The following is a 12,211-nucleotide window of genomic DNA, read 5'->3' on the forward strand; positions in this document are numbered from 1 at the left end:
TCTCTAACTCTTAATTCTTTAATTAAAGGATTAGTTTATCATCTCACATTGGATGTGATATGGGACAGTGTCGTGTCCCCAGCAAATGAAGTTCCTCTCACACTRCTTCCATTTAATTTATAAATCAATTATCAATGCAATGCTCCACCAGGCATCTCTGCAGTTACTGCTCTTTCTGCTGTCATCTTAAACCAAGAAAATTGGTTTCTTAGGTAGTAAATTTTTCTGATATATCATGATGAGYCCTTTCTTCCTTCAACTGGTAACAGAACTAGGCTAAAAATCCTWCTGTGTCATAGAGACAAGAAATCATGCGTGGCTGGAAAGGGAATTTTGACCTAGACGTTAAAGGGTCTATTATCCTCAGGTGTATGGCTAGAGACCTTTGCTGGTAAAAGGCAAACTAAAGAAGTTCCAGTTAATTAACTTCTGATAAAGGAATGATGGTTTAGAACAGATAAAAAGGAGTGCTGAAATTTAATGGATCCGGTTTGTTTCTCCTTTACCCAAAAGGGGCAGTAAGGGCGGTCAATAGGGAGGGCTCAGCACAGAATCCAAGAACCYTAAAATAACACCCTGCCCGAGTACTGCTCCCTCCAGCCAAGATGGCTTTTCCCACACTGAAAAGAACGRGGAAGTGTTTCCGTTTTATTGAGGTGCAACAGCAAAATACGTATCCATTCTATGGGTTAGGAAAAAACCAGAAATCCAAGTCAATGGATCTTTCAGTTTAGGACTTAGGTCTAACTGCTTGCCTTTTGCTGCTGATGYATGTGTGGGAAAAGGTGGAAATTCCTAGCAATTTCTACCAAGAAAGTTTAAACAAAATAAAATACTCTACATAGCCTAGAAGACTTAATCACAAAAATTAGGTTTTGGTCCCCCAGTGTTATGAAGCAGGCACAGCCAGAGAAGATAGGATAGAAGGCCCTAAAAAGGCTCTCATAGCAGAAATGTCAAGGCACCATAGTTCCCCAATTTTCYCCCAGGACCTCCCTGCTCACCAAAKGGCAGGTTAATCTTGTTCTGCTCAGCTATATCCTTCTTTCTGCTGTTTCCTCCCTATTCTTATGAAATGACTGAGATCTTTTTCCAAGCTGAGTTGTTCTTTGCTCCTCYTCCTCTACAAAGAAATTTCTAGCAACAGCAATGTGTTAACAGATCCATATTTCAAGCTTTTAGGAATAATTAAAAAAAAAAAAACAACAGTAGCAGAAGCTAACATCCCCCCTACCCCCCTATATCCTTCAATTTATTTCTCCACATCTTGCAGAAAAGTTGAAGTGAGGGAAATTGAGAGTGTCACCCAGCTGGCTGCTGACGCCAAACCGCACTAATACTGCAAAGAGTGATTTCCTTGAAATAAGGATTGCAAAGGAAAGTCCTGGGCTAAATTCTTGTTTTAAGAACATGCACGCCAACATTCAAACATTAGAAATTAATTTAAATTACTTCAGTCTGTTTCTAGTTATGTTCATAAAAAAGACTAAATAAAAATGAAAYCTTTTTATTCAGATAAATATGCTCTGATGCTACTTTTCTAACTTTAGTCTCAAGGCCATCTAACAGTTTCACGTTCACCTCAGGTCTTCAAATCCTCTGTACCTTTACTAAAAAAAACAGCAGAAAGGACTCCAGCATCCAGTGTGTGGGTTGAAACGTTTTAGTGTTCTGCACGTAGGTTGCAAACCGATCAGAAGAGGCAGAATTAAATGTCTCAGAGAGGTTAACCAGAACAACCAGTAAGTTGAAATTTCTAAGAAGCCAATGTCAAATACTGGCAATAAGTGYATGCTACCATAGGTAAATACAGAAAGCAGAAATATTTGTCCCAGTCATGATGGCCTTCTGAAGGGGAGTACARGAGTCAGACGACTCACTAAAGCATGTCTGGATGGGCATTTTCTCCTCTACCTGAAAGTGCCAGAATTTAAGGTTGACAGGAAAAAAAAATTATGAAAGCAGAGGAGCAAGCACGGGAAAAAAATGGATCCAGTTCTATAGTGTGATGACTACAGGATTTAACTGACAGGGAAGGACAGCAGAGTAGCAGGTTCTGCTTCCCCTTTTCACAATCATTTCTTACTTTTGGCTGCTTACTATAAAAYAGTCGTGAAAATAGAGACCAAAACTTAGAACTTCCTCAGCCCAGCTAAATGAATAAAAGAAGTGAGTGAAAGGAGACATGGCATCAATCCATGCCATCAAGTACACATTACATGAACTAAAGAGCCCACCTAATGCACCAGGCTCTGCAACAGATTTAGAGTCAGTTAATCTTATTATCTGGATTCAATGGGGTTTACAACACTCCCCATCACATCTGTACAYTCCTCAAGCACTTTCATTCGCAGGCACATAGCAGACAGGAAGGGAAGACTTTGGTATTCTGTTGAAATCTTTTAATTAGGCTGCTAAAATCCATTTAAGTACTTTGAACCTAGTCCCAGGCAGATTTTCCTTCTTTTCTTGACTGTAGAAAACAGCTCTGCAAGGGCAGATGTTGCTATTTTGCATCACACTGTTGGGGAATAGCTGTCAAATCAAACCTAACTGCAGAATCTTTATTGTAGGGGTGGAAGTGAGGAAGGAAAAAATGGAAATTGTGGTCTTAGCAACTACAATATAGTTGCCTTTAGCTCACTGAATGGTTCCTTCAGCTCTTGATATTCCTGTTGTAACTTCTTTAATACATTACACCAAGAACAGGTGGATGTTGCATTACCAGGTGTGCCCCACAGCAGTCCCTGCAGAGMCTGTCAGCTTTGGCATCACTGAGAACAGAAGGATATTTCCCAGTTCTTTCTTATGCAGTTACATTCCTACACTACAAGCCAAATTTTCACAATTTCTTCCACATTTTCACGTCTGGTGCATGGGCAGAGACTCTTCCATGGGAGTGACAACCAAGTTAACAGAGAGGGCTCACTCAGAGCAGCCAAAGCTCCCTCTGACATCGGTSCTCTGTTACAAACAGGAGGCAACAGAGCCTGGGCAGAGTCTGGGAAAAGCTCCTAGTAATAGTTACACAATTTATTCCTGTTCCCACTCACCAAGGAAGTAGATGCATATTTTTAAATCAATTTTTCCACCCAAACTGCAAACCCACTGCATGTGGCTATTGAATTAATTTTCTCCCCCACTGAATGGAACCCCCTGAACCAGAAGAGGATAGCAGCAGACAGGAAAAGGCCTTGCATCACTTYGTTTGTCAGGTGATTGCCGTGACAATCCTGTGCGAGGGAGATGAAAGGCCTTGGACTGTAGCAGGAGAAACAGTAGAGCAGCAGTTTCTAGGATGTGCTTCATCATTCAAGAGTGMTTTTGGAAGGACAGAACAGTGGGATCAACACTCTGGAGCATGACACAAAGCTTTAAACAATACTACTGTAACCACTTCATACATACAAACTGATCTGCCTGACWGAAAACCAAAACCAATTTGCAGAGTATTGCTAAAGTATCAATAACATCAAGTCCAAGTCTATCACATATACTTTCTCAAACACTATCACAATGAGCCATTTTTTTATTGCAAAGTACACTGAAAGTTAAACAGCATGAAAAAAAGTGAAATTACACATTTCATTCTGAAACCAGGATAAGGCCAGTCAGATGCAGAAATATTTTCTGAATCATAGTACTGCTACCAGCTCAAACTCCCAATGAATAGCACACTCCTGTTATTCTGTAGCAGGCACAYGTATACCTCTGTGAAGCAATTTTAACCTATCTCCTTGTTCAGCATATAGGGAATAGCTAGATTGGAGGCTAGGGCATAATTTTACAGGCTARAAGTCTTTCCATGAGTAAAAGTAAAATTCTGCCACATTAAAAATCTGGATTACATTATAGAAAAACTCTTACCCCTCTTGGCCTTAAGAGCTATTGGCATTCAGCCCAATTAAAGCAAATACAAGCTGATTCAATTAAGGATTGCATCCTGGAAGAGTCCTCAGTTCTTGCTTAACTTCAGCAGAATATATGGCAGATGTGATCATCTGCCATGATKGCAGTATATAGGCGTAAAAAAAAACATTACCCTCATTCTCTGAGACTGCTGCTGCCAAAAGTTGTTTTAAAAGTTCTCACTTGTTTTAATAATATTTACGATCTGTCCTGGAGCCCAGTTTGGTCATGCTAGAAAAAACCAAAACACAGCCTCCAAAGTTGCAGCACAAAAAGTAAACCTGATCTGAATTTGTAACAATGCACTCTATGCCAATTATGACTGAGAACTTTTAGAACTGTAARCTCATAACCTCTAGTCTTTAAATTTTATTTTGAAAGTAAACTCTAGCCAAGCCAGATGCTAATTAACTTCTGAATACATAACTTACAAATAATGTGATATACACAACGCATAACTTACAGAAATGAACATATTCCTCATATCACACAGAGGCAGACTGAAGTATCAGACTCTCCAAAAGACTTTACCAAAAATGAAGCAGCATTACACACTGYAGAACAGGAAAAGTTTCTCCTAAGTGCTCTCAGCAATTCTAAGCAAGAACAACTTCTCTGATTCAACCATCTAAACATTTACCATCTGTTCTTAAAGCTGCTTTCTGCAGAATTATCAGGACTCTTGTCCACTTAGTAACCATTCTCCAGTATTTCTGAAATACTTTTCCATATCTCTCCTACTTTTCTGGTTACACATTCCATTTCTTAATACTTCTAACAGCCTCTTTCACAATACTCTCTCAGAAATAGCACAGTACAAACACTGAAGTCAAATAAATCTTACAAGACAAAGGGAAGAGAGAAATAAGCCCAACTGGGATACACTATAACTAAGTTTACTCTCTTTAACTTGCTTTYCTTTCCTGGCAAAAGCTTTCAACCAACACCCAGCTCATCTCTTCCCCCTCCAATTCCTTATCCTTGAATTTTCTGCATGAGATAAAAGTATTTCAGCCCAGATACCATACTCTACTGTTATTTGTAGCCTGCTGAGGCTGAAGGAGAAAAGATGACAGAAGTACAAGCCACRAAGAGCACTAACCTGGTGACCTTTTCTGATCGACACATAGTTTTTCTGCTGACAGTYTGACCGAATGATTGCTTCCTTTGTGATGACAGAGCCATTAACAACTTATGACCCCTCTCAGGCATGGCAGGAACATCTCTGCGCTTCTCCCAGGTTAGMGTGGTTGAAAGGCACAGCTGTAGCTGCTGTCTGCTCAACACACAAAAGGAAAAGAAACCCTGCCCCGGCTGCTTGTGCATCTGCACGGCGCGGTGGCCAAAAGTGACGCCGAGGCAGTGACTTGTTTCCTTTGTTACTTCCTGTTTCCCGCACTGACAGTGGGCAGCTCTATCTTTGTCAGATTTCCCAGCTTCCCAGAGAGGCTGTAAATCAATTCCCACATTCAATCCTCTGACAGACATCGAGCTAGAAAGCAGAGGGGGTTTTCCAGGGATCACTTTCTTCCTGCTCACCTTTCCATCAACCACTTTCCTATGGGAGAAAAAGAAAGTTGTCCTTTTTTCTCTCAGTGTTCTCTGGCTCTCACACTGGCAGAGGCACCGCTCAGAAATGCTGTCTGTGCTCCTGGAGAGCCTCAGGTACTTACATTGCATCACAGAACTGTAAGTATTCAATCTGTTTTCTCCCCCATAGCTGGAGCTTGTCCTTCCCTCTTCAACCCAAAACAATCGAAAAAGCCACTCCAAAAAATTCTGCAGCATAGATAAGCTTTAGAGCAAGTCTTGCCTGTACATTTGATGCTACACAAACCATAAAAGACAATAAAATTCGAGTTCAAGAGGCTTACAATGCACAGTTCTACAGGACAAGTAGCACCTATTGATGAAAAATAAATGCCATTATTTCACACTTATTTTCATCTGAAGTCTTTAAAAGGATTCAAATGTTTCACTGACTTGTCTAGATTTAAACAACATTCCAGGCTTAAAAGTTTGAACAAGACAAAACTAACTACCAAGTTTCAGAATGATGGATAAAAATATGCCAAGCAAAATTTACTTCACATATTTTTGGGGAAATGGACATCAATCTGTACCCCAAAATAAAAGGAAGAAGTCCCCACGCAAAATCTCTTTTTATAAACTACCCAAGAGTCAAAGCACAAAAGAAAGAAACATTTCAGATACTGCTCATGCCTGTATGGGCTAGAAAAACAGTTCTGTCACCACAGAGCACCCAGCAGGCTCTATAGGAGGAGAAACTAAAACCATAAATACCACACACCTGTGTGRTATTTTACTTTTTACTCAAAAGGATCATCATATCAACACAAGATCCCAGTGCTCTTCAATGAGGATCAATACCCAGCTGTCTCAGGGGCTTAAGAGATTTGTCACACAGAATATAAGTACAAAGGGTTMATCTCAGAGGTTTGTCAATYAAATTCACTTGTTTTATTTGCTACWGTTTCAGTYACCCATTAGAGTGCTTTAAWTGCAATTTTTAATGCAAYRCTGCTCTAAAGCAATCTTTCCTCTCTGAGTTCTCTGCATACTCTTCCAAGCCTGCATTAGTATCTTTGCAAGCTTTATCTCCAACTTAGTAATAAAACTACAATCATAATGACAGCACTAGAGTATATGCAACACTGGAAAAAACCCTTCAGTTCCTCTTTCCCTTTTCTGATGTGACACACCGAACTCYTGGTTTTCCCCTCCAAAGTCCACAACTTACAGTACCATCCTCTTTGGCTTCACCAGCTTCATTAAACCATGCTTCCTTTATCCAACACATATTCCTGAGGTTCTGCTTTTCATTTCAAACCTTTCTGATGCTGTCCTCTCTCTTTCTTCACTTGAGCACTCAGAAATGCAGCAGGATTTTTCATTTCAAGTTCCAAGATCCCATTTCAACTTCTCTGGTGATTTCCAGCACTWGCAAGATGGTCCCAGAATCAGAATAGAAGCCACTTCACATACAAAAGCTGGTGTTCCACCAAAGAATAATCAAAGTTTAGAGGTTTCATAGTTTTGTGAGACTTTAAATTCAGTTTACCTTTCTAGACCAAACATTCATCAGACGGATTGTATTTCAAAGTTGCAACTAAAGAATCTAATAAGACACAAAAGCTTTATGGATTTGATTGGCATGTTTGTCATGGAAGTGAAAAAGTACTAAATATATCCTTCTTCACAAAGCAAATTTCTATTATACAKGGAGCTTTGGTATATGGTTTTCAGATCACTGATCTTCATTCGTCGCCACAAAATCAGTGGTGAGAAGCAGCCTTGCACCAAGCTAGCCTAGGGGAGAATTGCACTCCAAAGGAGATATTTCATTTCATGAACATTATAGAATATCACTCAGATAGCCTTGAAAGGAAGAGGCAAARCRTCTGGCACCAACACTTGGATTTCAYTCCAGCAGGGCCACTGCCTGAGGAAATCAGCTCATCTTCTCTGCCATTGTCAGGAGCAGCTCTTGCTGGCAGTGGAAAGCAATCCTACTTATCATCAATTATTGGGATACAAGGGCACAAACACATCTGGCAGAACACTGTCCTTGCTGGTATAAATTCATTTCTCTGACCACAGGGCTGAGCTGTGTCTGCAGCAGGAGCGCTTCCTCTTGCTGACAAATTTACAGGAAACTGCAAGAATGGACTGCACATGAAACTAGCACGAGAGGACCACAGCAACAGGCAACGCAGAAAATTTTAAAAAGCACTAACAAAATTAAAATAGCATGAAAACCATTTTCTTTCAGCTGCAGCAAGTCAGCTCAGTTGTTAAGTTCCTCTCAGAATAATATAAAAATTCATACATTATATATTTCTACAAAAGGCTACGGTATAATAAGGCATTAAGAAAGTAAGGGATTAACAGAATGTGTCCTAAATTTGAATCAGGAGTAGATTATAAGAAGTTTTATKATTTCATTAATTCTACCAAACTAGTTTAGTTTCAGATTTCCAGATGACAGTGAAGACAGATCCATTATAGTGAGAGAGAATATATTTGTCAGATGCATGCTTCTCATTTGCAAATTGCAAAACAAGTGTAAATTACTCRCCTGAATCCTTCATCTATTAAATAAGGCAATCTTGTGAAAATACAAATAACCAYGTATCAGAATTACTTGTGCTGTGTGAACTGAAGCATTATCTTAAAAATAAGAATCAGCAGCAAGAAGAAATGAGGCCAGTACTTCCAAAAATCCTCTTTCAATGTTGAGAGAATTCTTGCACTTTAAACTTCAGCTATTATTCCTTCCTTCAGCTTACTTCAGAAGATCTGAAGAAGTCCTAATAATATTTTTACTTATTTATTACATATACTTAAAATGGGTRGCTGAAGTCTTGATAATATATATTCAATCTAATTCCAAGAAACACTTCAAGTCAGAAAGCTTCCAAGTTTCTACTTATACCCCAGTGGCTYTTAGATTCCAAACATCTATAGATGGATTGTTGGCTTGGAACTTCAAAAAGAGCCAGCCAGCACTGCTCTGCAATAAATAAGCCACACATCAGAGAAAAAGCATATCAATTTTAAAATAAAGTTGTAACTTTTCATGACTGGTTCACCAAACAGTTTGGCACACATCCTAGAAGATGATGTCATGACTTTGATTTTGAGATACAGTTAATGTCATATATTGCTCAAACGTCTGTGCCTAAAGCACAGTCACAAAGTACTTGCAGTATATGCACAGCTTCTAAAAAAGCAARTTAGACCATGCAGCTTCAAGACAAGAAGCATCTGCAACCTCAGTATAAGAAGACTATTACTTAACAGATTCTCTTACACCAACCAGCCTTGAAAAATAATGCAAGACTCTATATTAATATATTGTAAGGCGTCTCATTACTAGAAAGACAATGAGGTGCTGGAGTGTGTCCAGAGAAGGGCAATGAAGCTGGGGAAAGGTCTAGAAGAGAAGTTCCATGAGAAGGGGCTGAGGGAGCTGGGGGGGCTCAGCCTGGGGAAAAGGAGGCTCAGGAGGGACCTTCTCACTGCCTCCAACTCCCCGCCCAGAAGCTGTAGCCAGGTGAGATTGGTCTCTTCTCCCTGGTAACAAGTGATAGGATGAGCGGCAACAGTCCCAAGTTGAGCCAGGGAAGATTTAAGTGGGTATTGGGAAAAATTTCTTCACAGGAAGAGTTGTCAAGCATTGGGATGGGCTGCCCAGAGAAGTGGTGAAGTCACCATCCCAGGAGATGTTTGAAGAATGTTTGTGGATGTGGAACCTGGGGACACGGTTTAGTGGTGAACAGCACATTGATGTTAGCTTGAAAGTTAAGACTCAACAATCTTAGAGGTCTTCTCCAACCTAAATGGTTCTATGAAATAAGGACTAAATTAAGATTAATTCAGCCATAACAGCATAATTTTCAATGTTGGCAAATTTATGTGTAGCTTTTCAAGTTTAATGGATTTCTACTGAATCAAAAGGCGCCTCAAAATTGTATAGGAGCATTCACCCAGGGAGTTAACTGGGTCAAGTCTGCACCAGTCAGACCATTCCAGTAACATCTGGTATAAACAACGCTTAAATTAGAAGACAAGTCCCGAAAATAATTTGGTTTTTTTTCCTTTTTTATATAAATTCAGACATATTACCAACACGCCACTTTCAAATACTATTGAAAATAGATKAATGCCTTCTTTGTTCTTTTTAACTGTTACTTATATACAAGGTTCTTRTACAAAAGACTGTAAATGCCCCTATGACTTTGATTAACTTCTCTTTCATCAGTGCTTGTAGAAGAATTTAAACTAGTACACAGGTTAAAAAAAAAACATGTATCTAAGCAGAAGTACAAACGTGATTGCCAAGATYCTATTCGTGCAGACAGCTGCAAAGGGAGTTTCCCCAAATACACAYAGATACAGAAAGTGGGAGTTTCCACAAATGATTTATTTCCTTGGCAGGAGTTTTCAATTCCAAGATATTACTGTTAAAACAATTTTATTGCTAGGATGGTTTGTGATTAACTGCCCACAATTCTCTCACTAAGGTACTYAAAATTGATAAATTAGGAAGCATTGTTGGATGCCAAAATAATTTCTGCTTAGRTGCCAAAACAACTTGAAGCATTTATACTGACAGATCATTTAGTAAATGCAACACCAAAACAGAGCTATTAGAAACATCTAGAAAGGGGTCAAATATCCATTAGCGATTTTAAAGCATATTTTTTCTGCTTTCTTAGAATTTTACCTAAATGGATTTAAATTACATCAAGAATCCAATGGGGAAAAAAAAAAACAAAACAAAACAAAACAAAAAAAATAAACATCTTTAGTAGCCTATACTTATGTTCCCCATTTTTTCTGACACTAAGGCATTTTGGCAAGATATACAACATCCACGAGTTCATCGAATACTGTACTTATACAAGACTAATGTAACTGAGGTCCAAGACTATTGCTAGTTAGAGTATTTTGTCTGAAGAAATATGCAAATCAACAAAAAACTTGCTGAATATAAGCAATTTTAAAACATTCCTGCAGCTGGATATTAAAACCAACAAAACCACATAAAGCCTGTAATGTCCTTCTGAATGTCTATCAACAAAAAAACGCAATGAGTAAATTCACAAACTCGCTGACCCCAATGACAACCTACTGATTGAATTCTAAAGAAGTGCAGAAAGCCCTGGTTTAGTGGAAGCACTGGGATATGCCATCTATGAGTCCTTCAAGCCTGTGTTTCCCTCTCCTGGTGACTGCAGGAACCTCATAGTTCAGCAAACGCAGGCAAATCGCTGCAGCCAGCACCAAAGAGGAAGCTCAACTTCCGCTAGACCCTRGAAAAACAAAACAAAACAAAGCTTTTCTATTTTTATTTTGCTTGTACAAAACTATTGATACAATTTAAAGACACAGTGTGACTGCAAAGACTCCTCTGTACTTTACTGCTGTACAACACAGTAGGTGGTGCTGGGTTTTAAACAAGCAGTGAAGCATCTCAGAATATGCTGTTCTCAGACTTGGAAACTCTGACTAYGAACCAGAATATCCAAATAAGATAATAACCATGCAAGTGTGATTTACACAATTAGAAGGCCCAACTGGGTTGTATTGCTAATGGACTGTCCCCACCTTCAGCAGCTTTGAAGCTCCTTGTGCTCAAAGCCTCATGCGAGTAAATAGGTGCAGAAATATGGATTCTTTATTCCAGTTAATGTTCCCTTTTAAATCATGATACAAACTTCTCCAAAGGATGTGGTAAGGCATAAGTATTTTACCACTCCCACCACACAAAACACYGGATCAAAGGACTGAAACAGGTAGGAGCATGATTTACAATATCCAGGATTKAAGGCTACTGTGTATTTCATCATTTAAGTAAACCTTTGGGTTTTGGTGKTTTTTTGCTTTGTTTTGTTTTATTTTAAGAAGTACCAGAAAGAAGAAGCTCTGTAAGCTCATGCTTACTTTCTACAAAAGCTGAATTCAATTAGACACCACATCACATGTAGTTGGGATTTTGAGTGAAGATTTTAAAATTAAAACAAATGTGTGCTGTAAAGCTGCTCCAGAAAGAGAGCAGTAAACAAACAATTTTAATTTGGAAAGCATGAGAAGGAACAGACAATGCATATCACTTAAAAGGCCCATAAAAACATATAATCACATGCAATGGGCTTCTTTTACAAGACAATTCGAACAATGGCCTTTTATATTACCATTTCTTTATGGAAATCATTACTTCTTCCAGAAGTATGACTAAAAGGAAAAAAATTCATTCCCACTAAATCTTGTTTAAATGAGCTCCGACAGCGAGGATTAGCCTGACATTGACTTAAATCTCCAAAGCTGTAGAGCTGCATTCAAAAGCGAGTTCATGCAGGGCTATTTTCAAGTACAGAAGACATTCATATGAAATATTTCATAAGATATGAACAACAGTTGTATTTTACCCCACAGAYCAGTTTGCCCAATCACATATATCACCACCACGGTGCCAGCAGTTTATTGTAAGGTTTCTAAATAGATAAAAACCCCATGCATCATGTTATGAAAGTAATGAACACCTGACAGTAAGATGGAACAAAGGCAAGGAGCTAACACACAAATTCTAGATTCCTACTTTCCATCTGACCTTGATGTCACTCAGCTCTTCTTCTCAAATCAGGTCTTTTTCTGACCTGTCCCATATGTCAAGACACAACGCTTATAAAGGTGTTYACAAAACTATAACTCATTCACTTTGGGAAAAGGACTTCAGAACACTACAGGTAATGGAAATGGATGCAGTGGCACTGCA

General features: G+C 38.9%; 1 protein-coding gene across 5 annotated transcripts in view; it reads right to left on the reverse strand.

The window, feature by feature from the left end:
• The window catches only part of SH3BP2 (SH3 domain binding protein 2), a 37,647-nt gene that overhangs the window by 12,669 nt on the left and 12,767 nt on the right, over positions 1-12,211 (reverse strand). Inside the window, exon 1 of one of the 5 annotated variants that reach the window (XM_057365300.1) lies at positions 5,012-5,261. The exons of 3 other annotated variants lie outside the window; for them this stretch is intronic. In XM_057365300.1, the coding sequence (XP_057221283.1) occupies positions 5,012-5,235 (224 nt within the window). In that variant the 5' untranslated portion in view covers positions 5,236-5,261. Of the gene's footprint in view, positions 1-5,011; positions 5,262-12,211 lie in introns of those variants that run through there. One more of the 5 variants, XM_057365299.1, reaches the window with a different exon arrangement.

Source organism: Malurus melanocephalus, unplaced genomic scaffold, assembly GCF_030028575.1.
Source record: "Malurus melanocephalus ecotype Western Australia unplaced genomic scaffold, MMel_1.1 scaffold_50, whole genome shotgun sequence".
NCBI classification, from domain to species: Eukaryota; Metazoa; Chordata; class Aves; order Passeriformes; family Maluridae; genus Malurus; species Malurus melanocephalus.